The following is a 27,330-nucleotide window of genomic DNA, read 5'->3' as shown; positions in this document are numbered from 1 at the left end:
GGGAGACAAGTGTTTTAGTACTATATCTCTTGACACATTGATGAAAATAATCATGGACTCTAAACCTTCAAGCTGCATACTAGACCCTATTCCAACTAAACTACTGAAAGAGCTGCTTCCTGTGCTTGGCCCTCCTATGTTGAACATAATAAACATATCTCTATCCACCGGATGTGTACCAAACTCACTAAAAGTGGCAGTAACATAGCCTCAGTTGACAAAGCCAAACCTTGACCCAGAAAATATAAAAACCTATCGGCCTATATCGAATCTCCCATTCCTCTCAATTTTAGAAAAAGCTGTTGCACAGCAACTCACAGCCTTCCTGAATATGTACAATGCATACGAAACGCTTCAGTCTGGTTTTAGACCACATCATAGCACTGAGACTGCACTTGTGAAGGTGGTAAATTACCTTTTAATGGCGTCAGACCGAGGCTCTGCATCAGTCTTCGTGCTCCTAGACCTTAGTGCTGCTTTTGACACCATCGATCACTACATTCTTTTGGAGAGATTGGGAACCCAAATTGTTCTATACGAACAAGTTCTGTCCGTGTACTGACAACTACTGATCACAACTACTGGCCACAAACAAAAACTACAAAACTACTGACCACAGCTACAGACCAGAATATCTGACCAGAACCACGATTTCTGATCAAAACTACTGACCATAACCACAAAACTTCTGACCACAGCTACTGGCAACAACCACACAACTTCTGACTACAACCACACAACTTCTGACCACAACCACACAACTTCTGACCACAACCACACAACTACTGACCAAAACCTCAACTACTGAACACAACCACAGAACTACTGCCCACAACCATACAACAGCTGATCACAATCACACAAGGTGGCTTATGGTTGAGAAATTAACATTAAATTCTCTGGCAACAGCTCTGGTGGACATTCTTGCAGTCAGAACTTGAGACATCTGAGGCATTGTATTGTGTGATGAAACTGCACAATTTAGAGAGTGGTCCTTTATAGTCCAAGCACAAGGTGCACCTGTGTAATGATCATGCTGTTTAATCAGCTTCTTGATATGCTACACCTGTCAGGTGGATGGATTATCTAGGCAAATGAGAAATGCTCACTAACAGCGATGTATTTGTGCAATTTAAACAAAAAACAGAAATACTCTTTTTGTGCGTATTGAAAGATTTCTGGGATCTTTTATTTCAGCTCATGAAACATGAGACCAACACTTTACGTTGCGTTTACATTTCTGTTCAGTGTAGATCAGTCTCTTTACACTACCATAAGTATCTCTTGGACCTAGTTTGTGTCGTCAAAGTAGTGTAGTGTAAAGACGCCCTTAGATTCAGACTCTATTGTGTTCTATGTAAGCCATTGTTCCAACAAATATTTATACAAACTTTGAGAAAATAAAAATGGATACATTCTTCAACTGACTTATAAGTGAATTGTATACACATTTAAACAGGCATAACACAGTAATTATAAGGGAATAATACTTACATGAGTATTAATAACAGCCTACCCATCACCATTATTAACTCGTTTTGGAACATCAAATTACACTGTAGGTTAGTGTCCAAAATCAGTTCTAACCTTGTTAGTCAAACAAGTCCAAGGCGTCGTGTTAGATAGGCACCATAGCCTACACATTGTGTGTTATCGGCAGGTGGTCATAGCTCTTTCACTAGTCCACATTTGATTACAGGTGGAGATTAATCAATTACTTACTTAGCATAAATACCTTGAAGTAAGTCCTAATAGATGGAAATGGTGACAAGTGGACCTGAAAGAAATCCTGTGTTCACAGCAGAATTCAGCCGAACATGGGTGAAGTTACGTGGCCATAGCAGTAGCGTAGCCGTCCTAAGTGAGTAGATGTTTTTAGTGTATTAGGGCCTTACATAAATGGATTTAGTGGGTGGGGAGAGGTTTGCCGCCAGCTTGCAACAAGTTACACTAGCACCACCTTGGTGACAATATAGGACAGTTCCTAAGTATATATTTATGCGATAAGTGGTTAAAGTAATCCATTGGGACAGGAGGCCCTTTTTACAGTTGAATTTGTCTTTTGACAAAGGATAACTGACAGAATACTCCAGATTAAAAATACAAGAGCCACAGAATCACTGTCCTCAAAAAGAGTGGATAGGTTAGAAAGGATACAATGTAGCTTCTCAGGGCACAGCAGGTAGAATATTTCCTCATCAATACATGAACAAGTTGAGACATGGTTTAGGCCATTACAATGCAATGTTTTTCATTGGGGAAGATTTCCCCTTGTATTTGGAAATAAAGTGTAATTTTGTTATAAAACAAATTAACACAATACAACAATCCAAACCACCAGGAATTCTTATCTGCTTTTAATGAAAACATATCTCACAAAATAAAACTATGGATAGATACTGAAATGGAAGTGCATCAGTATGTGAATATTGATATACGATGATGAACTATTTACAATAAATGTGTAATTCTAACCCAGTTGTCTGGTATTATTATCAAGTCAGTATGGCATCATCACAGTAACACACTAGTTCACATGAATAAGCAAAAAAGGTAAAGACAGGTGCAGCCCAAAGCCAATTTAAAATATCAGGGGTACTTTCAGTTCGATTAAACGTTTGCTACGGTGTGTGACGGTTTGTCCTGAACGACACGGATCCGAAAACCTTCTACTTTCTTGAGCCAACTTTGATGTACGTTTGCTCTGATTGGTAGGGTGTGACTTTTTTATTCTATTTAACTAGGCAAGTCAGTTAAGAACAAATTCTTATTTTCAATGACGGCCTAGGAACAGTGGGTTAACTGCCTTGTTTAGGGGCAGAATGACAGATTTGTACCTTGTCAGCTCGGGGATTCGATCTTGCAACCTTTCGGTTACTAGTCCAATGCTCTAACCACTAGGCTACCCTGCCACCCCATGAAGCAATGAGTGACGTATTTAAAAGGGCAGAGGCCATGCTGACTGAGTTCCCCAACCCAATCGCTCCCCGTTTTTTCAACTGGTCGTTGAAAAAAACAGCACCGTTTCCATTTAATTGAATGTTACACACCATTTCCCCCCGTATTGAATGCAGCCCAGTTCCTGACTACAGGAGTGTATTAGTCCACACCATCAAACTGTAGCAAAACATTTTGCAACGAAAACCAGCATTTCTTACTGGGTAAGTTCAGGTTCGTCCCTTCCGTTTTGTTCCTAGTGAATACATCCTAGATTTCAGTTTAACATCAAAATAAATATTTGTCCTGTCTCTCACTGCCTTCTACATTTCTGAATAGTAAAATGGAGGTTCTAGCCACTAATCCTTCATCAATTATTTGGAAGTTTCATCAACATTCTGACCTTTTTGTTTCAAGTACAGTATTGTAAATCATCCATCCTCTAGGAAGACACAACAGAACCCTTCTATTCAAACTGAAGCTGCACAGATGCAAGTCACAACACTATAAAGAATAAAAGCAAGAATCTGAAACGCAAGTCTTGGAGTGCTGTGTTTGTACCTCTGCTCTAGACAAGCTACTTAGTGATCTTATCTCACTAACCCATTGCTTCAAATCACTTCACTAGCCTTTGATTTAGGGATCCAAAAGAAGAGTTCAATATCGGTCTTAACCAATGAAGGAAATGGTTTGAGATTTATACTTGGTGCGACACAGCCTTTCAGGAAGTGAGTTTGAATCCTATACATGGAAGTATATCAAGGCACCTAACTGACAGAGCAAAGAGAGACAGCCATATAGAGAGAGGAAGCCAATTAAGACTAGGTTCCAGTTTCAACGTAGATCTTAAGAGGATTGTAGAGGGCAGTCTAGATATTGGTTAGCTTCAAACGCTTCCTCCGAGTTCAATACAAGTGTATTCATGTTTGTGTCCATTTTTATTCAGTCACCCCAGGAATTGAATTTAGACTAATGTAATGAATCAGCAGAGGTAAAGTGTGTGAACTTGTTCATTATTTGGTGGATGGAAGTAAAACCAAATAGTTTTGTTCTCAAACTAAGAAGTTACACAATCAAATGAAAAAATGCCACAAAAGGCTATCACTATACAGAAAATCTAAACCAGAATAGTCCAAACTGTTAGGAGTAAAAGCTTTGCTAATTGTAGTGATGGATTCAGGGTCACAAATCACCTAACCTCATCTGGGAAAAATATTACAAATCAGCAAAGCCACAGGGAAGTAGTTCATGTATGACTGAACACAATATTAGGATAAGATACATGATATACAGTGATGTGTTAGTGACATGCTATTTGACAACGATTAAAATAAACAAAACCTAAATAATAAAATAAAACAGAACAGGCTTTTGGCTGATGTTATTTTGTACATAAATGCTTTGGTAGCCTGAGTCATTATTTTCATACAAATTGGACCCATTTCAAACCAACTACATAAATATCATAAGAAAAACAGTTCAAACACAGGACTCTAACTCAGACAAATCATATACAACAATAACATCACAAAAAACACAAGGTGTGAAACTCAAACCAAAAGAAAGTTCCAAGTCTTCACTGTCCATCTACTACTCCTACCAGAAGTGACATTCCTGATTAGCTCCGCATCCCGAGGATGAACAAGGGCATTCCTGATTAGCTCTGCATCCCGAGGATGAACAAGGGCATTCCTGATTAGCTCTGCGTCCCGAGGATGAACAAAGGCATTCCTGATTAGCTCCGCATCGCAAGGATGAACAAGGTCTGTTGTCGACAAAGGGGAAGGTGATACCATATTAAATGTGATACTGTAATGATGGAAAATGTAAATTGGTCCTTCCCCCCAAAATGTGATTAAACACACTGCATTTACGCTCAGCACCCCCCGCATCTATGTGCATACCGGGGCTCACATACAGCAGAGCACATCCAATAGGATTCACTTAACCAATCCAAGCATGCATTCCTTCTCCTGAACAGGAAATAATCCACATTTCTGAGCCCAGGGAGGAGAGAGAGTGCCATGGAAATAGATACAGAGAGCATTGATTATGCAAGAATGGGCTGTCATCAGTCAGGATGTGGCCCAGAAGTTAATTGACAGCATGCCAGGGTGGATTGCAGAGGTCTTGAAAAAGAAGGGTCAACACTACAAATATTGACTCTTTGCATCAACTTCATGTAATTGTCAATAAAAGCCTTGGACACTTATGAAATGCTTGTAGTTATACTTCAGTATTCCATAGTAACATCTGAGAAAAATATCTAAAGACACTGAAGCAGCAAACTTTGTGGAAATTAATATTTGTGTCATTCTCAAAACTTTTGGCCACGACTGATTGAGACACGATCACAGCTCTCTTTTTTATTAGTGGGAATAGTTGTACAGATTTCCTAAATTCAACAGATTTTTAGCTGAATTCCTGGTGATTTTAGTATTTTTTGGACCTAAAACCATAAAATCCCCCCAAAATTGCTAAAAGCTTTAGGGGGCCAAAAAAACTAAACACTTGAAGGCTGGTTTTGGCTCGTGGGCCACCTGTTGCCAACCTCCTGCCCTATACCAATCTACTGGTGACGGTGTCATATCTCCCTAATCCCCGCTTTGTCATTGGCTTTTCCCCTCCTCTTACTATCTTATAGGCACCCTATTCCCTTTATAGTGCACTACTTTTGAACAGGGCCCATAAGGAACAGGGTACCATTTGGGATGCAACCGTAGTGTTACAGCATCCCCTGCTCCCTCCTCTACTCAGTTCAGGTCAGTCAGAAGTCTCCCCTCTGCTCTCCACCACCCTCAGCCGGGTCATAGTATCTCCTCCACCCCGTGGGCGAAGATCATGACCAGGCCTGGCTCCAGGATCATGTCCTCACCCATATGCTGGTTCTCACAGGCCATCACCACCACTGCTTGTTTCCCGGGGATACGCTTGGCCACGTAATTCTCATAGTAGCGCCGGTTCATCTGCCGCGTCTCCAGCGTGGCCAGGCCGGCGGGCCAGTTCCTCTCGTGGGCGTTCTCGATCAGGTCGTTGATGATGGAAGGCGGGCAGCCACTGTCAATGAGTGAGCGCTTGATGACCGCCTGGAGGACAGCGTCCGGTGTCGAGATCATGCCGCCCCAGCGGGTGACGCGCACTGGCTGGAGGGAGTTCACCCACCTAGGAGGGGAAGTTGAGGAGAGGATGAGAGGGGGGACTGCGATATTATGATGGCTATTTCAATCATGTAATAACAACTAGATGTGTCCTAATACGTAGTTATTATAATCATATAGAAATGGGACGATAAACCGGAAGTGATCAACACCGACCATACAGAACACTTATCACAGGCCTTTTGCTGATATTATTCATTACAATAAGTATCCTATACTTGATAAATGTGAAGTTTGAAATGAAATAAGTTGGATACCACAACCATCAAACTAATAGCTAGAAATATTTTAAAGGGAAGAAAAACTAAAACTGGTGCACATTAATGTTATAAACTTATTGTTACATTTATCGTTATCGCATCAATTCAAACAATTTATTACGATAAGGATTTTTGTCTATATCACCCAGCTCTATAATTATCACTTAAATGAATTATGCCTAAAAAAAGGTGGAAAATGATGCAGAGTAGTAAGTTAAACTGTCTGATTGTAAAGTGTTCTGTGCAATTGAGTATTGCACCACAGTGCTTAATAATCCACTCACTCCAGGATCTCATTGTACTCAATGGTCTCTTCGAGGTTCTGCAGGTTTGGGTTGGCACTGCGGATGGCTCTCATGTATGCCTTCAACAGCTGGATGTCCCGTTTCTGGAGGCAGGGAGGAGACATCACACTGGGCTTGCAGACCACGCTGCCGCAACATCACACAAACACTCGGATGTACAAGCAATGACACACACGCGTGAAAACATACATACACTTACCCACACATACACAAATACACCCTGACGCACACACACATATAACTGCAGACACACACGCAGACCTGCTCTGCTAGCTGGTGCTTGTGTTCAGCAGCAGTCTTGTCCAGGTCGGTGACCTTGCCCTGCTGTTGCTGCACCACGCTGCGCAGGTGTTTGATGCAGTTGTGGCTGGACACCTCGTCTTTAGGCATCTCCAGTCTGAAGGGACGTAGGGAGGACATAACAGCTGCTCAGCCGACTCACCTACAGCCCCAGTAAACTACAACCTTTAGTCAATACCCTACCCTCACAGCCCTGTTGACCCACTAACCCAGAGCTACTGTCCTAGCACCACTCGCCTACAGCAGACTTTCCCAATCCGATTCTTGCGCCACTCTTGGGGTTGTGCTCATACTCCCTCATATAGATGAAGTTTACAGTTAAACAGCTTTGCCTACATAATTTATATAAAGGATTAGCAAAACATGCTCTAAAATAGAGCCTTGAGGAACCCCTTTGTTGGAGCCAACCCCACTCACCCGCAGCCCTGCTCGCACTGGAAGGGCCTCTTGGGGTTGTGCTGGCAGTCCCTGAGGTGCGACTGCAGCTGGTCGAGGCGCAGCACGGCGGTGCAACCGAAGCCAGCGTTGTCGCAGGTGATCTGCAGCTTGGACAGCATGTTGCGCATGATGCGGGGCACGGGGCGCAGGTGGGCCAGCGTCACCACGCTGCGGTCCACGGGGCATATCTGCTGCTGGGAGAACCACTGGGTGATGCAGGCATTGCAGAAGGCGTGCTCGCAGTGAGGGGCCTAAGGATGGAAGGAGTGTCACACACGTAGGAAGAAAGGGACAGCAAACAAAGACCCACTCCGGTGAAAAAGCACTGTGTTGTTAGAAATAGATTTTCAGTTGACAATATAAAATGTATAATATGACAATTTTTCTGTTAAAAACATGTTTTGACAGAGAGAGACATTCCGATTCAAATGTCAAATTATTGGAATGACTAGAGGTAGGGTTGGGCGATATTGCCTAAAAATCATATCTCGATTTTTTCAAACTTATGGGCGATTCACGGAATACACTGGGTGTACAAAAAAATAACCTGTCCTTTCCATGACATAGCTTTCACCTTGATTCACCTGGTCAGTCTATGATCCCTTATTGATGTCACTTGTTAAATCCACTTCAATCAGCGTAGATGAAGGAGAGGAGGAGACACGTTAAAGATGGATTTTAAAGGCTTGAGACAATTGAGAAAGAATGGACAACACAAAAGATTTAAGTGCCATTGAAAGGGGTATAGTAATAGGTGCCAGGCGCTCCGGTTTGAGTGTGTCAAGAACTGCAACACCGCTAGGTTTTTCACGCTCAACAGTTTTCCGTGTGGACTAAGAATGGTCCACCACACAAAGGACACCCCGCCAACTTTACACAACTGTGGGAAGCTTTGGAGTCAACATGGGCCAGCATTCCTGGGGAATGTTTGACACCTTGTAGAGTCCACGGCCGATGAATTGTGACTGTTCTGTGGGCAAAAGGGGGTGCAATTCAATATTACATAGCTAGCTACATAGCCGTCTTTGTATCAAAGATAATTGTGTAGTCTAGAGCGATTTTCTAGGTTAGCTAGCCAGCTATTGTCGTTCTTTTAACGCAACGTAACGTAATCAACACTGCTAGCTAGCCAGCTAGCCCCTGAATAGCAGCACTGTAGAAATTATTACACTCAACGGAACGACTTGATTAGTGTAGTGTCAACAACGCAGCCACTGCCAGCTAGCCTACAAAGTCAACAACGCAGCCACTGCCAGCTAGCCTACTTCAGCAGTACTGTATCATTTTAATCATTTTAGTCAATAAGATTCTTGCTACGTAAGCTTAACTTTCTGAACATTCGAGACGTGTAGTCCACTTGTCATTCCAATCTCCTTTGCATTAGCGTAGCCTCTTCTGTAGCCTGTCAACTATGTGTCTGTCTATCCCTGTTCTCTCCTCTCTGCACAGACCATACAAACGCTCCACACCGCGTGGCCGCGGCCACCCTAATCTGGTGGTCCCAGCGCGCACGACCCACGTGGAGTTCCAGGTCTCCGGTAGCCTCTGGAACTGCCGATCTGCGGCCAACAAGGCAGAGTTCATCTCAGCCTATGCATCCCTCCAGTCCCTCGACTTCTTGGCACTGACGGAAACATGGATCACCACAGATAACACTGCTACTCCTACTGCTCTCTCTTCGTCCGCCCACCCCGAGAGCTTCTGGTCAGCGGGGTGGTGGCACCGGGATCCTCATCTCTCCCAAGTGGTCATTCTCTCTTTCTCCCCTTACCCATCTGTCTATCGCCTCCTTTGAATTCCATGCTGTCACAGTTACCAGCCCTTTCAAGCTTAACATCCTTATCATTTATCGCCCTCCAGGTCCCCTCGGAGAGTTCATCAATGAGCTTGATGCCTTGATAAGCTCCTTTCCTGAGGACGGCTCACCTCTCACTGTTCTGGGCGACTTTAACCTCCCCACGTCTACCTTTGACTCATTCCTCTCTGCCTCCTTTCCACTCCTCTCCTCTTTTGACCTCACCCTCTCACCTTCCCCCCCTACTCACAAGGCAGGCAATACGCTCGACCTCATCTTTACTAGATGCTGTTCTTCCACTAACCTCATTGCAACTCCCCTCCAAGTCTCCGACCACTACCTTGTATCCTTTTCCCTCTCATCCAACACTTCCCACACTGCCCCTACTCGGATGGTATCGCGCCGTCCCAACCTTCGCTCTCTCTCCCCCGCTACTCTCTCCTCTTCCATCCTATCATCTCTTCCCTCTGCTCAAACCTTCTCCAACCTATCTCCTGATTCTGCCTCCTCAACCCTCCTCTCCTCCCTTTCTGCATCCTTTGACTCTCTATGTCCCCTATCCTCCAGGCCGGCTCGGTCCTCCCCTCCCGCTCCGTGGCTCGACGACTCATTGCGAGCTCACAGAACAGGGCTCCGGGCAGCCGAGCGGAAATGGAGGAAAACTCGCCTCCCTGCGGACCTGGCATCCTTTCACTCCCTCCTCTCTACATTTTCCTCCTCTGTCTCTGCTGCTAAAGCCACTTTCTACCACTCTAAATTCCAAGCATCTGCCTCTAACCCTAGGAAGCTCTTTGCCACCTTCTCCTCCCTCTTGAATCCTCCTCCCCTCCCCCCCCCTCCTCCCTCTCTGCAGATGACTTCGTCAACCATTTTGAAAAGAAGGTCGACGACATCCGATCCTCGTTTGCTAAGTCAAACGACACCGCTGGTTCTGCTCACACTGCCCTACCCTGTGCTCTGACCTCTTTCTCCCTCTCTCTCCAGATGACATCTCGCGTCTTGTGACGGCCGGCCGCCCAACAACCTGCCCGCTTGACCCTATCCCCTCCTCTCTTCTCCAGACCATCTCCGGTGACCTTCTCCCTTACCTCACCTCGCTCATCAACTCATCCCTGACCGCTGGCTACGTCCCTTCCGTCTTCAAGAGAGCGAGAGTTGCACCCCTTCTGAAAAACCTACACTCGATCCCTCCGATGTCAACAACTACAGACCAGTATCCCTTCTTTCTTTTCTCTCCAAAACTCTTGAACGTGCCGTCCTTGGCCAGCTCTCCCGCTATCTCTCTCAGAATGACCTTCTTGATCCAAATCAGTCAGGTTTCAAGACTAGTCATTCAACTGAGACTGCTCTTCTCTGTATCACGGAGGCGCTCCGCACTGCTAAAGCTAACTCTCTCTCCTCTGCTCTCATCCTTCTAGACCTATCGGCTGCCTTTGATACTGTGAACCATCAGATCCTCCTCTCCACCCTCTCCGAGTTGGGCATCTCCGGCGCGGCCCACGCTTGGATTGCGTCCTACCTGACAGGTCGCTCCTACCAGGTGGCGTGGCGAGAATCTGTCTCCTCACCAAGCGCTCTCACCACTGGTGTCCCCCAGGGCTCTGTTCTAGGCCCTCTCCTATTCTCGCTATACACCAAGTCACTTGGCTCTGTCATAACCTCACATGGTCTCTCCTATCATTGCTATGCAGACGACACACAATTAATCTTCTCCTTTCCCCCTTCTGATGACCAGGTGGCGAATCGCATCTCTGCATGTCTGGCAGACATATCAGTGTGGATGACGGATCACCACCTCAAGCTGAACCTCGGCAAGACGGAGCTGCTCTTCCTCCTGGGGAAGGACTGCCCGTTCCATGATCTCGCCATCACGGTTGACAACTCCATTGTGTCCTCCTCCCAGAGCGCTAAGAACCTTGGCGTGATCCTGGACAACACCCTGTCGTTCTCAAACAACATCAAGGCGGTGGCCCGTTCCTGTAGGTTCATGCTCTACAACATCCGCAGAGTACGACCCTGCCTCACACAGGAAGCGGCGCAGGTCCTAATCCAGGCACTTGTCATCTCCCGTCTGGATTACTGCAACTCGCTGTTGGCTGGGCTCCCTGCCTGTGCCATTAAACCCCTACAACTCATCCAGAACACCGCAGCCCGCCTGGTGTTCAACCTTCCCAAGTTCTCTCACGTCACCCCGCTCCTCCGCTCTCTCCACTGGCTTCCAGTTGAAGCTCGCATCCGCTACAAGACCATGGTGCTTGCCTACGGAGCTGTGAGGGGAACGGCACCTCAGTACCTCCAGGCTCTGATCAGGCCCTACACCCAAACAAGGGCACTGCGTTCATCCACCTCTGGCCTGCTCGCCTCCCTACCACTGAAGAAGTACAGTTCCCGCTCAGCCCAGTCAAAACTGTTCGCTGCTCTGGCCCCCCAATGGTGGAACAAACTCCCTCACGACGCCAGGACAGCGGAGTCAATCACCACCTTCCGGAGACACCGGAAACCCCACCTCTTTAAGGAATACCTAGGATAGGATAAAGTAATCCTTCTCACCCCCTCCTTAAAAGATTTAGATGCACTATTGTAAAGTGGCTGTTCCACTGGATGTCATAAGGTGAATGCACCAATTTGTAAGTCGCTCTGGATAAGAGCGTCTGCTAAATGACTTAAATGTAATGTAAATGTAATATTAGGAAGGTGTTCCTAATGTCTTGTACACTCAGAGCAAGCTTTGTTGTACAATTAAAAAAGGTAAAATACACTGCATTTAAAACAGTCAACAATAATGAATGAATGCAGGGCGTGTGAAATTATTTCTAGACTAAATGTAAGCCTTCCACAACCGTAAGACCCACTAATAATTACATTATTTAATAAAAATAATAAAAAAATAATAAAAAGCTTTTTGCAATAATCACTGATCTGAAAATATATTTTTGTTACAAATTTAACCAGAACCATGAATTATGCGCATTCACCAATAATGACTAACTTCTTGTAGCAGGCATTATAGAAAATTAAAACAGGTCTCAAACAATCTCAAGCCCACATGCTAGTGAGTTGCCAGGTAATCTTTGTTTTAAGTCTAGCCAACCTGGATCTATTTGCTAGCTAACAAGGTAGAATAGTTGAGTTGTTATGAACGCACCCTTCTGTCCATCTCTAACTGTTTAAACAGCATGCTGGCCTCTTCACTTTGTTCAGATGCTGAAATCAAGTGGCCCACCTTATTTCTCAGAATGAGAACGAGTTAATGGTAGTGGTAAGTGGTACAGCAATGCACGCGCAACAAACTAAGTGTTCATTGATACTCCTGTTATAAACATAAAAAGGATATCTTTAGAAATGTTCACTTCTTTCTTACAGTCAAATAACGTCTCCATGTGTTTCGGTGTCCATATGACCCATTCTGTTGGACCAAATCTCAAATGCAAATAGCGAGTTGAAACTGCTGGTCACAGAGGAGGAAGCGATCGCTCCTCTTTGTTATTGTTGTAAGTGGCAGAGGGAGGGGCTTGTTGTGTGTGTGTGCGTAAGTAAATGGGAAGGTGCACACAGCACAGAAAGAGTGGAGGAGACGAGACCAAAAAGAAAACATGAGAACAAACGGACATTTTCATAAATAAAAACATAATTCTTGCAATACAAGCCTTTGGAATACCGTGCAAAACCATACATTTGAATGAATTCGATATATTGCCCAGCCATAACCTGAGGCAGAGAGCATGAAGCATAGCAGTTCTGCTGTGGGTGAAGTGCTCATCAACGCAGGGGTGACCGTACTGATGACATCAGTGCGCGATGCTAAGCTATCGACGGGCCGGCTAGTTTCTGCTGGCTACAATTGCCATTCCCACTGCAGTTCCTGGGTGTGTCAGGAAGAAAGCTACTGGTAGCAATGAATCCCCCAGATACTGAACCTTCTTGCCCTCTGTTCCTCATGCAGTCCCTGGGTAGGTTGCAAATGGCATCCTATTCCCTATATACTGCACTACTTTTGACCAAGGCCCTGGTCAAAAGTAGTGCATTATAGGGAATAGGGTGCCATTACAGACACAGTCCTAGTTCTTCCCATCTCAGTGGGGTTTTGTGCTGCAAAGCTGCTGATTCACACTGGGGCCCCAGAGGGAGTATAAATTATCATCACACAGCTGAGTGCAGATGCAAGCAAACTGAATTCCAATTCTTCCCTCTCTCTCTCTCAGTATACTATGTCCACATTCCTGTACTGCTGCCAGAATTCTGCACAAAGTCCAAGGACAGCTCTGAATGCATAGGCTACATTGACTGGAAGTGACGCTGAACAGTCACACTAGCTCCTTGCTGAATTAACCTACCAACACATGTGCCCACAGACACAGATGCAATCACTCCCTCCTAAACACAGTGCAAAACAAAGAACACTAATAACACCAATTGACCAATCCCTAGGCTGGAAAAAGTGTTTTGTACTATAAAAAGCACAATCCAGCAACCATTTGCCCCAAGGGCAAACATGTAGGAAAACAATGCCATCCTCTTCAAGTGTGTCTATTTAAAGCTACTCATCTCATGGTTAGTCTCGATTTGGGAGATTGTTATGTTAGCAACCTTATGCTTTATTTACATTAACAGGACTAAGCATCGCCACTCACTTCTATCCTGATTACCTACACCATCTTTACACACCATTACAAACATAAGGCTCTTCTCATTCATCTAGAACAAGAATGGACAAACCTTCCTTCAGAGCTCATCTCTCCATATTTCCTTCTTCTGTCCTCTCCCATTGCTGTCACTGCATCCCTCTAAAAGTCAATTATCCTGTAAGCTCTCCTCTCTCTGCCCATACCCTTCCTGGCCAAGACACGATTTAGCCCATTCTCATGTGTCTGTTATTGCTCCCACCCCCCCATACAAGCATTGGATCTTCATCAATGGAGCTTCATCATAGAGAATTAAATTACAAGTCTAGTGATATAATGTATATAGAAATGCAAGAACAGCTCATCAGCAAGAGCACTTCAGACAAGATGATAACCATCCTTTTAGCATCACAAAATAAATGGCCTGCGCACGGCCTACAGGACTGAAATGTCCTTTTTTCGCCTTTCTCTACGACAAATCGAACAGCATGTGTGTGGTCAACGTGTTGACAAGAACTGGATCCTATTTGACTGAAATGGAACTGAATTCACAACACGCTGACAATTCCTTATTTTTCAGTGACTGAGGCAGCACTGATTTTTTAAAACATTGAAATGCACTGCTTCTCCAATGGCTGAAATGGTACAGATGTGCACGTCACTGACCTGCACGGGCTCCTCCAGGACTCCACTGCAGATGGGGCACAGCAGGTCTTCATCCACTTCCCCCTGGAACCGGGTAACGTCGTAGCCCATGGCACATCCCCAGATCCAACTACAACCTGCAACACAGGTGAGGAAATGGTAAGCCTACAGAGTACAAACCAACATGACAACCTACATGCCAACCCACGTGCAGGATTATAAAACGACATGGAACACCCTCAAAGAAAAAAGTATAGATTTCAATTTGCCAGAACATATCTTCCCTACCGTTACCCTTGTTTACATGAAGCTGCACTGGGGTCGAAACGCAATCAAGGTTACATTAAGACACTGTGGAGCCGGCGCAAGATATTGATTGGAAAACGTACGTCAGTGCAGGGATGGGATATGCCACTGTTATCCAAATTGTACCTTTATCCACACTGCTCCATCGAGAAGGTGTCTTCATGTACCCATGATTGCCTTCCGACTTCAGTGCAGCTCAGTGTAAACAAGCGTAACAGTAGGGTCGATATCTTATCGCTTAGTTCTCAATCATGTTCAAAATAAACAACCTGTATATACAGTGCATTGACTTATTCCACATTTTGCTGTGTTACAGCCTGAATTCAAAATAGATTAAATAGGCTTTTGTTTCCTGGTGTTTTTGTGATGGTAGAGTGTGCAAAACAAATACCCACTGGATTGATGAAAATAGTCATGATATCATTCTGCCAGGTATGCATAGTCTACTTAGTAGTTAACATTTAATTGAGGAAGTCTCCAGACGACCGTTTTAATTATCATCATCCTTAACGGCTACACAACGTGGTAGACGTGCATCACACACACAGACAGGGGTATTCTTGTTGCCTCTTCAGAAAGTTGCAGGAAATAAGAAATCACTGATGCATTCTGTTGATGTCTTATGATACATTTGGACAGATTAAATCATTTTCAATAAATGTAGTTTATTAAGATCAATACATTGTTGAATATTGTTGAATTCCGTTTTAATGCCTGGATTCCGTGAGGGCCCCAATTATCATATTTACACCAGAATTAGGCTCTCCACTACCTATTGTTCCTGCAGTGATGATTCACAATCTTCATCAAATGTTTTCATAATTTATCTGCAGATAATTGACCCCCAAATCCTAGGCCTACCAGTAGCCTATACAAATTAGGAAGCCAAATGAACAGCTCTCACCAATGCGATTCGGTAGGCTACACTGACTGACAAGAGATGGCCGCCTCGCTTCGCGTTCCTAGGAAACTATGCAGTTTTTTGTTTTTTTACGTGTTATTTCTTACATTGGTACCCCAGGTAATCTTAGGTTTCATTACATACAGTCGGGAAGAACTACTGAATATAAGAGCAACGTCAACTCACCATCAGTACGACCAGGAATATGACTTTCCCGAAGCGGATCCTGTGTTCTGCCTTCCACCCAGGACAACAGAATGGATCCCAGCCTGCGACCCAAAACAAAGACGTCGTAAAAGAGGGAAACGTAGCGGTCTTCTGGTCAGGCTCCGGAGAAGGGCACATCGCGCACCACTCCCTAACATACTTCTCGCCAATGTCCAGTCTCTTGACAACAAGGTTGATGAAATCCGAGCAAGGGTAGCATTCCAGAGGGACATCAGAGACTAACATTCTTCGCTTCACGGAAACATGGCTCACTCGAGAGACGCTAACGGAATTGGTGCAGCCAGCTGGTTTCTTCACGCATCGCGCCGACAGAAACAAACATCTTTCTGGTAAGAAGAGGGGCGGGGGCGTATGCCTTATGCTTACGAGATGTGGTGTGGTCACAACAACATACAGGAACTCAAGTCCTTCTGTTCACCTGATTTAGAATTCCTCACAATCAAATGTTGATCGCATTATCTACCAAGGGAATTCTCTTCGATTATAATCACAGCTGTATATATTCCCCCCAAAGCAGACACATCGATGGCTCTGAACAAACTTAATTTGACTCTTTGCAAACTGGAAACCACATATCCTGAGGCTGCATTCATTGAAGCTGGGGATTTTAACAAGGCTAATCTGAAAACAAGACTCCCTAAATTGTATCAGCATATAGATTGCTCAACCAGGGCTGGTAAAAATTTGGATCATTGCTATTCTAACTTCCGCAACGCATATAAGGCCCTCCCCCGCCCTCCTTTCGGAAAAGCTGACCACAACTCCATTTTGTTGCGCCCTGCCTATAGACAGAGACTAAAACAAGAAGCTCCCGCACTAAGGTCTGTTCAACGCTGGTCCGACCAATCTGATTCCACGCTCAAAGACTGCTTCCATCACGTGGACTGGGATATGTTCTGCACTGCGTCCAACAACAACATTGACGAATACGCTGATTCGGTGAGCGAGTTCATTAGAAAGTGTATTGAAGATGTCGTTCCCATAGCAACGATTAAAACTTCCCAAACTAGAAACCGTGGATTGATGGCAGCATTCGCGTGAAACTGAAAGCGTGAACCACTGCTTTTAACCAGGGCAAGGTGTCCGGAAACATGACCGAATACAAACAGTGTAGCTATTCCCTCCGCAAGGCAATCAAACAAGCTAAGCGTCAGTATAGAGACAAAGTAGAGTCGCAATTTCAACGGCTCAGACACAAGAGGTATGTGGCAGGGTCTACAGCCAATTTTTTTATTTTTTTATTTGACCTTTATTTAACTAGGCAAGTCGGTTAAGAACAAATTCTTATTTTCAATGACGGCCTAGGAACAGTGGGTTAACTGCCTGTTCAGGGGCAGAACGACAGATTTGTACCTTGTCAGCTTGGGGGTTTGAACTTGCAACCTTCCGGTTACTAGTCCAACGCTCTAACCACTAGGCTGCCCTGCCGCCCCAATCACGGATTACAAAAAGAAAACCAGCCCCGTCACGGACCAGGATGTCTTGCTCCCAGGCAGACTAAATAACTTTTTTGCCAGCTTTGAGAACAATACAGTGCCACTGACACGGCCCGCAACCAAAACATGTGGACTCTCCTTCACTGCAGCCGACGTGAGTAAAACATATAAACGTGTTAACCCTCGCAAGGCTGCAGGCCCAGACGGCATCTCCAGCCGCGTCCTCAGTGCATGCGCAGACCAGCTGGCTGGTGTGTTTACGGACATATTCAATCAATCCTTATCCCAGTCTGCTGTTCCCACGTGCTTCAAGAGGGCCACCATTGTCCCTGTTCCCAAGAAAGCGAAGGTAATTGAGCTAAACGACTACCGCCCCGTAGCACTCACTTCCGTCATTAATCATTAATCATTAAGTGCTTTGAGAGACTAGTCAAGGACCATATCACCGCCACCCTACCTGACACCCTAGACCCACTCCAATTTGCTTACCACCCAAATAGGTCCACAGACGATGCAATCTCAACCACACTGCCCTAACCCATCTGGACAAGATGAATACCTATGTGAGAATGCTGTTCATCGACAACAACTCAGCATTTAACACCACAGTACCCTCCAAACTCGTCATCAAGCTCGAGACCCTGGGTCTCGATCCCGCCCTGTGCGACTGGGTACTGGACTTCCAGACGGGCCTCCCCCAGGTGGTGAGGGTAGGTAACAACATCTCCACCCCGCTGATCCTCAACACTGGGGCCCCACAAGGGTGCGTTCTCAGCCCTCTCCTGTACTCCCTGTTCACCCACGACTGCATGGCCATGCACGCCTCCAACTCAATCATCAAGTTTGCGGACGACACTACAGTGGTAGGCTTGATTACCAACAACGACGAGACGGCCTACAGGGAGGAGGTGAGGGCCCTCGGAGTGTGGTGTCAGGAAAATAACCTCACACTCAACGTCAACAAAACAAAGGAGATGATTGTGGACTTCAGGAAACAGCAGAGGGAGCACCCCCCCTATCCACATCGATGGGACAGTAGTGGAGAGGGTAGTAAGTTAAGTTCCTCGGCGTACACATCACAGACAAACTGAATTGGTCCACTCACACAGTCGGCGTTGTGAAGAAGGTGCAGCAGCGATTCTTCAACCTCAGGAGGCTGAAGAAATTCGGCTTGTCACCAAAAGCACTCCCAAACTTCTACAGATGCACAATCGAGAGCATCCTGTCGGGCTGTATCACCGCCTGGTACGGCAACTACTCCGCCCACAACCGTAAGGCTCTCCAGAGGGTAGTGAGGTCTGCACAATGCATCACCAGGGGCAAACTACCTGCCCTCCAGGACACTTACACCCCCCGATGTCACAGGAAGGCCATAAAGATCATCAAGGACAACAACCACCCGAGCCACTGCCTGTTCACCCCGCTATCATCCAGAAGGCGAGGTCAGTACAGGTGCATCAAAGCAGGAACCGAGACTCTGAAAAACAGTTTCTATCTCAAGGCCATCAGACTGTTAAACACCCAACACAAACATTGAGTGGCTGCTGCCAACACACTGACTCAACTTCAGCCACTTTAATAATGGGAATTGATGTAAAATACACTGCTCAAAAAAATAAAGGGAACACTTAAACAACACAATGTAACTCCAAGTCAATCACACTTCTGTGAAATCAAACTGTCCACTAGGAAGCAACACTGATTGACAAATTTCACATGCTGTTGTGCAAATGGAATAGACAACAGGTGGAAATTATAGGCAATTAGCAAGACACCCCCAATAAAGGAGTGGTTCTGCAGGTGGTGACCACAGACCACTTCTCAGTTCCTATGCTTCCTGGCTGATGTTTCACATTGTATGATTTTTAAGTAATTAATTTGCATTTTATTGCATGACATAAGTATTTGATACATCAGAAAAGCAGAACTTAATATTTGGTACAGAAACCTTTGTTTGCAATTACAGAGATCATACGTTTCCTGTAGTTCTTGACCAGGTTTGTACACACTGCAGCAGGGATTTTGGCCCACTCCTCCATACAGACCTTCTCCAAATCCTTCAGGTTTCGGGGCTGTCGCTGGGCAATACGGACTTTCCGCTCCCTCCAAAGATGTTCCATTGGTTCAGGTATGGAGACTGGCTAGGCCACTCCAGGACATTGAGATGCTTCTTACGGAGCCAATCCTTAGTTGCCCTGGCTGTGTGTTTCGGGTCGGCCCATCTTCAATGCTCTTACTGAGGGAAGGAGGTTGTTGGCAAAGATCTTGCGATACATGGCCCCATCCATCCTCCCCTCAATACGGTGCAGTCATCCTGTCCCCTTTGCAGAAAAGCATCCCCAAAGAATGATGTTTCCACCTCCATGCTTCACAGTTGGGATGGTGTTCTTGGGGTTGTACTCATCCTTCTTCCTCCAAAGACGGCGAGTGGAGTTTAGACCAAAAGGCTCTATTTTTGTCTCATCAGACCAGAAGACCTTCTCCCATTCCTCCTATGGATCATCGGCAAACTTTAGACGGGCCTGGACATGCGCTGGCTTGAGCAGGGGGACCTTGCCTGCGCTGCAGGATTTTAATCCATGACGGCGTAGTGTGTTACTAATGGTTTTCTTTGAGACTGTGGTCCCAGCTCTCTTCAGGTCATTGACCAGGTCCTGCTGTGTAGTTCTGGGATGATCCCTCACCTTCCTCATGATCATTGATGCCCCACGAGGTGAGATCTTGCATGGAGCCCCAGACAGAGGGTGATTGACCGTCATCTTGAACTTCTTCTATTTTCTAATAATTGCGCCAATAGTTGTTGCCTTCTCACCAAGCAGCTTGCCTATTATCCTGTAACCCGTCCCAGCCTTGTGCAGGTCTACAATTTTATCCCTGATTTCCTTACACCCTCTCTGATCTTGGCCACTGTGGAGAGGTTGGAGTCTGTTTGATTGAATGTGTGGACAGGTGTCTTTTATACAGATAACGAGTTCAAACAGGTGCAGTTAATACAGGTAATGAGTGGAGAACAGGAGGGGTCCTTAAAGAAAAACTAACAGGTCTGTGAGAGCCGGAATTCTTACTGGTTGGTAGGTGATCAAATACTTATGTCATAAAATAAAATGCAAATTAATTACTTAAAAATCAAACCTGATTTTCTGGATTTTTGTTTTAGATTCCATCTCTCACAGTTGAAGTGTACCTATGATAAAAAAAGACAGACCTCTACATGCTTTGTAAGTAGGAAAACCTGCATAATCGGCAATGTGTCAAATACTTGTTCTCCCCACTGTATATACTGTACTCGATACCATCTACTACATCTTGCCTATGCCGTTCTGTACCATCACTCATTCATATATCTTTATGTACATATTCTTTATCCCCTTACACTTGTGTGTATAAGGTAGTAGTTTAGGAATTGTTAGGTTAGATTACTCGTTGGTTATTACTGCATTGTCGGAACTAGAAGCACAAGCATTTCGCTACACTCGCATTAACATCTGCTAACCATGTGTATGTGACAAATAAATTTGATTTGAGAGTCAGTGACTAACGTAATGTCTGGCAAGCCCGACAAACTAGGAAAGGAAATCTTGGAAATCCTTTGGTTTAGATATCATGGACATACAGTATAACCAGGTTGCATGATTTAGGAATGGCAAAGGGATTAGGGCTGTCCTTGACAAAAAAAAAAAAAAAAAAAAAAAAAAACTTGGTCGACTGAGTTGTCTGTTCTTTTCGAGAAATCGATTGGTCAAAAATTTTAAACGTGAATTTTTCCATATATAGACACACCCTGTTTGAATAAAATCAACTATATGTAGGCAACTGAGCTCATCTGATGCTTTAAGCACTGCGATTAAAAATGAAGACACTCAAATTGCTAAAAAGGAAACCATAGATCAATATAGTCTAACCAATTTTTTTTTAAACTGTTCCTGACCCTCCACCTCCCACTGCTGCTGGCCTTCGCAGTTTCTGCCCATTAAGCTCCTGAAGTTGCCAATAAAAGGCTACACCAACGGTCAGCAACCTTTTCCATTTGGAGTGCCAGGTTGTCGTACCATTTTTACCGATCTGTGCGCCAGTTATGAGTTTTATATGCACATTCTCGTGGAACAGTTTCATTTATAATAAAGTCTTCATCTCAAAAATCAATGTCATGTGGTTAATCAACATTATATCTAAATTAAAAATATACAAACCTAAAAGTAACTTCTATTGCCATTGCCAATATGTAAAAATAGCCTACATTAAGCCAACAAATAAAAACACTGCAGCTCTCAGGTAGAAAATAGCCTGATAATTAAAAAATATATATAAAATCACATTGGCTACACATGGCCTGTCTGCAAGGAACTTGAAACATTATATCAACTCTGTCTGGCCTGAAGCTCTAGCTAACAAACTTGCAACATTGTATAAAATATTCTGGGCCCTCAGAGTTTCCTGCCTCAGTGAGCTCCTGACAGACAGACACATTCCTTCTTGGACACTGCTCGGCGATGCAAATGACGACTTCCAAATCAGAACAGTCTATCGATTACAGATATAGGCTTGGATGTGGGAAAAGTTCCACTAGGATCTAGAAACTCTGGGCTAGACGCTGAGATGAGAAGTCTTTCAGAATTGAAAGCAAAGGGCTTGTCATTAATACACAGAATCTACTGCACACCATTTCTCTGATGTGATTTCACTTTGAGATAGCCACTGTTTATGAAGAGTCAAGACTAACTATAAAGACACTTACCCACTATAGTGCAAGTGGGTTTTATTTTTGACTAAGACTAGCGGTAGTATGAACATTTATGGTGTGGATACGTCTTGGGTATGAGTGCACTTTGAAATAACTACCTGGATCTATCAAATGGTACTCCAATGAGTTGGAGCATGGATTAAAACAACAAGTAAAAGCCCAACATTCTCAATGAATATGGACAATACAACCAAAACACTGACTTTATAGTAATCAATGATCAAAAGGTCAAATTACAGGGTATTTATGGTCACAACTAGGAATCAGCCATTATTGACAGTAACCCTGGAGCAATCAGGATTAAGTAGCTTGCTCAAGGGCAGATCAACAGATTTTACACCTAGACTGCTCGGGGATTTGAACTAGGAATCTTTCAATTATGGGCCCAGGCTCTAAACGCTAGACTACCAGCCACCCCCAGTACCTGTACATGTGTGTTCAATGTCCACTTACCGGTGTCTTTTCTTCCTTGGGCCAGAATCCACAGCCCTCCTACTCATTGAAATTAAGGACCACTGGGGCAGAATTATGGGAAGGAGAGGAGCAACCTGGGAGCTAGGTAATGATGTCCTGGGAAAATGAGTCTGGGGAAAAATAGTAACGTTATGCAACGTTGTTGGGATGAATAAAGTTACTGCCCCTTTAATTTACTTTATAACCAGTTTACGATATGACTAACGTTAGCGCTGTTTGCTACTCAAACACGTAACTCATCATTACTGTTCCAAATGGAATACCGTAACGCTAGCTATGTGGCTAGCTGCAAACAGATGAAAGATACATATTGGATACTAATTAGAAAATCTGACGAGCCAGTGTGCACGCAAGTTAGCCACAGCTGACTAACTTACGTGAACAAACGTTAGCTAGCTAATGTACAGCTTAGCTGGCTGGAACAAGGTGGAATCACACAGGAAAACAGAGAGAGAGAGAGCAAAGCTAGTGATATTTCGTCGAATTGAGAAACGTTACCTCTTGATATAACAATCAATGGTTAAATGGTATTTTAAATTACGTTTGCGTCAGTATTTGGGTTAGCATGCCAGCACGATATCCATTTTTTTCTTGATTCCCGTGACCACATTTCCACGTCCAGCCCTCACTCCTGCAGCTAAGCAACCAAATTGTCAAATCGTTGATTGACAGTTGACTCCACCTATCTTCGGTACGTTCAGTGTCCCTTCTCAGATAAAGGGCCTATCACATGATTATCTCTAAAGCACATCCTATATAGTCCATTTCCATTGGACACAATTTTGATTGACATTAAATTTGACCAACAATGCAGCAGGGGACAAGTCTTCACTACTGTAGTGACATACTGATGCTCACGAAAAACAACTAGCTAGCCAGCCCTTTTACAAACAGGAAAACAATACTTATATTTAAACTGACTTGTCCCATGGCTTAAAATCCCTTATATCGGACAACGCAGCTGTGAACGACAATACACACCGTTGAGGTAAAGTTAACGTCATTTGTAGCTAACAACCTGGCACCCAGTTAGCTAGCTATAACTAACGTTAGCTAGATTGCTGCCATAATGCTCATAGGTCATGGTAGTGAGTGGCGTTACTGCAGCTTGGTAAGCTAACTACACCAGTTGCCAGATTGGTCCTTCTAACTACTTTACAAGTCACTAGTCAACCTGGGTTGCATACTTTCTAATCGTGTATTCATACTCACGTCAACATTTCAGTGCTGCTTTGGTCTAAAGTTGACTTAGCTACAGTTGTGGATGCATGACGAGAATCTGAAAGATGACGACTGAGACCCACGTCAAGGACATCAAGCCAGGACTCAAGAATCTCAACGTTATCTTCATCGTACTGGAAACCGGTGAGGGTGGGCTGTTTCAATTACTAACTAACTCATAACAGTATTATTAGGAATCAAATGTTAATGATCTTGTAATGCACTGGGGTGGGAAAAAAAGTTTTGTAAATTCTTACACACAATATAATGGTTCAACAGTGAGTAACATCCTTCTTGTATGCCACTATATAGTCTAATGAGAACTGTTCATGTTGGTTTATTTGAATCATACCAGGCATCAAATAACTTACCTGTGTTGAACCTTCCCTCTTTTTTCCCACAAGTGGATGTTTACGCTCCTCACAATGAGATATGACACTTTCCTTGTACAACTAGCTTGGTCCCGTCTTCGTAAAAAAATCAAAAGCCACGGATTTATTTGTCCCTCATAACTCCTCACACAGGACGAGTGACAAAGACAAAGGATGGGCATGAGGTGCGGACCTGTAAGGTGGCCGACAAGACAGGCAGCATCAGCATCTCTGTTTGGGATGAGGTGGGGGGACTGATCCAAACCGGTGACATAATCAGACTCACTAAGGGGTGAGTTATTGAGTCACATCCCAGTCAACACCTCCACTGCAAGGACGAAGCTCCAAACCTACTGCTGAGTATAAAATTAATACAGAAATAAGACCACCCAGTCATCATGTCAGCTTTACCTAACCGCATGAAGTTATTCGGATGAATATGTGCCATACGTTATTAGTAGTCTGCAATCTTGTATTGAAATTGCTGCCTTTTTCTCCAGATATGCGTCTGTGTTCAAAGGTTGCCTGACTCTGTACACAGGCAGAGGTGGAGAGCTGTTGAAGATTGGAGAGTAAGTCCTGTAGTTGCAGCCATGTAACTGTTGCTGAGAGATGCATGTAATGTCATAAGTTACTGGTCTAAACTAATGCCCACTTAATGTTTTGTTCAGGTTCTGCATGGTGTACTCAGAGGTGCCAAATTTCAGTGAGCCTAACCCAGAGTATTCTAACATGGACCAGATGAAAAACAAGACGGTAAGGGGTGTTCTGAACTTAAGGATGTTTTACTACAGGATGTTTTACAGAAGGATAGGGGGGAAATATTAAGTACCTTTTTCTTGTACTGTTTGTTTACTGATTATTTCATTCCCAGGTACTCAGTGACCAAGGAAACATACTGAACAATAATTCAGCTGGTAAGTCCACTATCAGAGACCAACAAAAGTAGTAACATTAAATGGAAGCGTTTCTGCAACTACTTTTGTTCGTGTTTTTCAACAAAAGTAATTTTGACCTCTGCGGCTTAAGGTGCTATATGCAACAATTCCACCTGCATGTCTCCCTAAATGTCAATGGCATGTCTGTAGCAGTAAACTAAATTGCTGCTTATTTGACCTGTGAGTGGCTAGTTCAGCCACCTTCAGTGTATAAGCAGCAGTCTTCATTTTAATTGTGAACACTAACAACTTTTCCTTTTATCACTTTATGAACATTAATTTGTACATTACAATTTCTAATTCTAGGAAATGACACTACCAATGGGAACGGTGTAAATTCACAAGGTTCCGGGAGCTCAACTACCCCTCCGCAGGGAGGGCGGGCTGGCAGTGGTGTCGGCAGCAGGGCAAACAATCCAGGAGGGACCACTGTCAATGGAAAGGAGACCAGACGTTCTACCAAAAGATGATTAGAGAAGAGAGAAGCAAAGTCCATCACGTGCCAGAAATTTCAAATGAGAGACTATCACTGAAGACTCATGTTTCTTTTACAAACTGTAATCAGTCTTTATATATTTGTATTATTTAGTTTTGTTGAAATTACCATGACCATTATTTTATTTACTTGTCTTTGTAAAGTGGGTTAAGAATTAGTATCTTAATTAGGTTTGTTTAAGGAACACGGTTCACAAAAGCTGTAACAAGAGTTTCCCTGACATTGTTTTTTTTACAATTAAGGTGTTTAATGGGAAGTCATGTGTTTTTCAAAGGAAGACAGGCAGGGATGTTACCATCCCTTTGTTTAAAATGTGATACTTTTTTAAAAACAATGTTTTTCTTTAATTTTCTGCACTCAATGTTAAAAGTTTTCCCATGAGATGTCTAAAATATAAAATTACTCTTAGTTAATGTGCTGTGTAGGCTCTGTGTTCAAAAAGTAGCCTAAGGCTGACAGATGGCTGTGTAGTTGGATTTTGGCAATCAGAAACAAGCATATACAGTTGAAGTCGGTAGTTTACATTACACTTATGTTGGAGTCATTAAAACTTGATTTTCAACAACTCCACAATTTTCTTGTTAACAAACTATAGTCTTGGCAAGTCGGTTAGGACATCTACTTTGTGCATGACAAGTAAATTTTCCAACAATTGTTTACAGATTTCACTTATACTTCACTGTATCACAATTCCAGTAGGTCAGAAGTTTATACACTAAGTTGACTGCCTTTTAACAGCTCCAGAAAATGAGGTCATGGCTTTAGAAACTTCTGATTAGGCTAATTGACATCATTTGAGTCAATTGGAGGTGTACCTGTGGATGTATTTCAAGGCCTACCTTCAAACTCAGTGCCTCTTTGCTTGACATCAAAAGAAATCAGCCAAGACTTCAGAAAAAAACTGTAGACCTCCAAGTCTGGTTCATCCTTGGGAGTAATTTCCAAACGCCTGAAGGTACCACGTTCATCTGTACAAACAATAGTATGCAAGAATAAACACCATGAGACCACGCAGCCGTCGTACCGTCTCCTAGAGATGAACGTACTTTGGTGCGAAAAGTGCAAATCAATCCCAGAACAGCAGCAAAGGACCTTGTGAAGATGCTGGAGTAAACAGGTACAAAAGTATCTATATCCCCAGTAAAACGAGTCCTATATCAACATGGGAAGAAGCCATTGCTCCAAAACCAGCATTAAAAAAAAATTCAGATTATGGTTTGCCACTGCACATCGGAACAAAGATCGTACTTTTGGGAGAAATGTCCTCTGGTCCGATGAAACAAAAATAGAACTGTTTGGCCATAATGACCATCGTTATGTTTGGAGGAAAAAGAGGCTTGCAAGCCGAAGAACACCTTCCCAACCGTGAAGCACGGTGGTGGCAGCATCATGTTGTAGGGGTGCTTTTTTGCAGGAGGGACTGGTGCACTTCACAAAATAGAGGGCATCATGAGGAAAGGAAAATTGTGGATATATTGAAGCAACATCTCAAGACATCAGTCAAGAAGTTAAAGCTTGGTCGCAAATGGGTCTTCCAAATGGACAATGACCCCAGCATACATCCAAAGTTGTGGCAAAATGGCTTAAGGATGACAAAGTCAAGGTATTGGAGTGGCCATCACAAAGCCCTGACTTCAAGCCTATAGAACATTTGTGGGCAGAACTGAAAAAGCGTGTGCAAGCAAGGAGGCCTACAAACCTGACTCAGTTACACCAGCTCTGTCAGAAGGAATGGGCCAAAATTCACCCAACTTATTG

The 27,330-nt window shown here is 43.9% G+C and overlaps 2 protein-coding genes across 6 annotated transcripts; one reads left to right on the top strand and one right to left on the bottom strand.

Moving 5' to 3' along the window:
• Window positions 1-2,245: 2,245 nt before the first annotated feature.
• On the bottom strand, window positions 2,246-23,210 carry LOC115141385 (E3 ubiquitin-protein ligase NRDP1-like). Of its 4 annotated transcripts, none has more exons than XM_065002280.1 (8): window positions 23,088-23,210; window positions 22,526-22,656; window positions 15,854-15,936; window positions 14,482-14,597; window positions 7,378-7,649; window positions 6,922-7,057; window positions 6,640-6,743; window positions 2,246-6,099 (listed from the first exon to the last, which is right to left on the bottom strand). In XM_065002280.1, the coding sequence occupies exons 1-8, from the start codon at window positions 23,154-23,156 to the stop codon at window positions 5,745-5,747; spliced, it is 1,266 nt and encodes a 421-aa protein (XP_064858352.1). In that variant the 5' UTR covers window positions 23,157-23,210; the 3' UTR covers window positions 2,246-5,744. The 4 variants fall into 4 exon arrangements, with proteins under 4 accessions (XP_064858352.1, XP_064858353.1, XP_064858354.1 ...); XM_065002281.1 differs by having other exon boundaries at window positions 23,045-23,209; XM_065002282.1 differs by lacking the exon at window positions 23,088-23,210 and adding an exon at window positions 22,924-23,002.
• A 158-nt stretch (window positions 23,211-23,368) lies between these two features.
• Window positions 23,369-25,985, top strand: LOC115141403 (SOSS complex subunit B1-like). 2 transcript variants are annotated; one of them, XM_029680228.2, is made up of 7 exons: window positions 23,369-23,534; window positions 23,772-23,917; window positions 24,292-24,430; window positions 24,639-24,710; window positions 24,810-24,894; window positions 25,013-25,055; window positions 25,383-25,985. In XM_029680228.2, exons 2-7 carry the CDS (start codon window positions 23,833-23,835, stop codon window positions 25,544-25,546), a joined length of 588 nt encoding a protein of 195 aa, XP_029536088.1. In that variant the 5' UTR covers window positions 23,369-23,534; window positions 23,772-23,832; the 3' UTR covers window positions 25,547-25,985. The 2 variants fall into 2 exon arrangements, with proteins under 2 accessions (XP_029536088.1, XP_029536097.1); XM_029680237.2 differs by having other exon boundaries at window positions 23,370-23,534; window positions 23,772-23,911.
• Window positions 25,986-27,330: the final 1,345 nt, after the last annotated feature.

Source organism: Oncorhynchus nerka, linkage group LG2 (assembly GCF_034236695.1).
Source record: "Oncorhynchus nerka isolate Pitt River linkage group LG2, Oner_Uvic_2.0, whole genome shotgun sequence".
NCBI classification, from domain to species: Eukaryota; Metazoa; Chordata; class Actinopteri; order Salmoniformes; family Salmonidae; genus Oncorhynchus; species Oncorhynchus nerka.
Note: the sequence above shows the minus strand (reverse complement) of the source record. Positions and strands in the feature narration are given on the sequence as shown.

Coding starts and splice junctions, on each gene's coding strand:
- LOC115141385 (XM_065002280.1), bottom strand. CDS start 23,156: ATGTGGTCACGGGAATCAAGAAAAAAATGGATATCGTGCTGGCATGCT. Junction 22,657..23,087: donor ACCCAAATACTGACGCAAAC/GTAATTTAAAAT, acceptor ATTTTTCCCCAG/ACTCATTTTCCCAGGACATC. Junction 14,598..15,853: donor TATTCCTGGTCGTACTGATG/GTGAGTTGACGT, acceptor CCTGTGTTGCAG/GTTGTAGTTGGATCTGGGGA.
- LOC115141403 (XM_029680228.2), top strand. CDS start 23,833: ATGACGACTGAGACCCACGTCAAGGACATCAAGCCAGGACTCAAGAAT. Junction 23,918..24,291: donor CGTACTGGAAACCGGTGAGG/GTGGGCTGTTTC, acceptor CTCCTCACACAG/GACGAGTGACAAAGACAAAG. Junction 24,711..24,809: donor GAGCTGTTGAAGATTGGAGA/GTAAGTCCTGTA, acceptor TGTTTTGTTCAG/GTTCTGCATGGTGTACTCAG.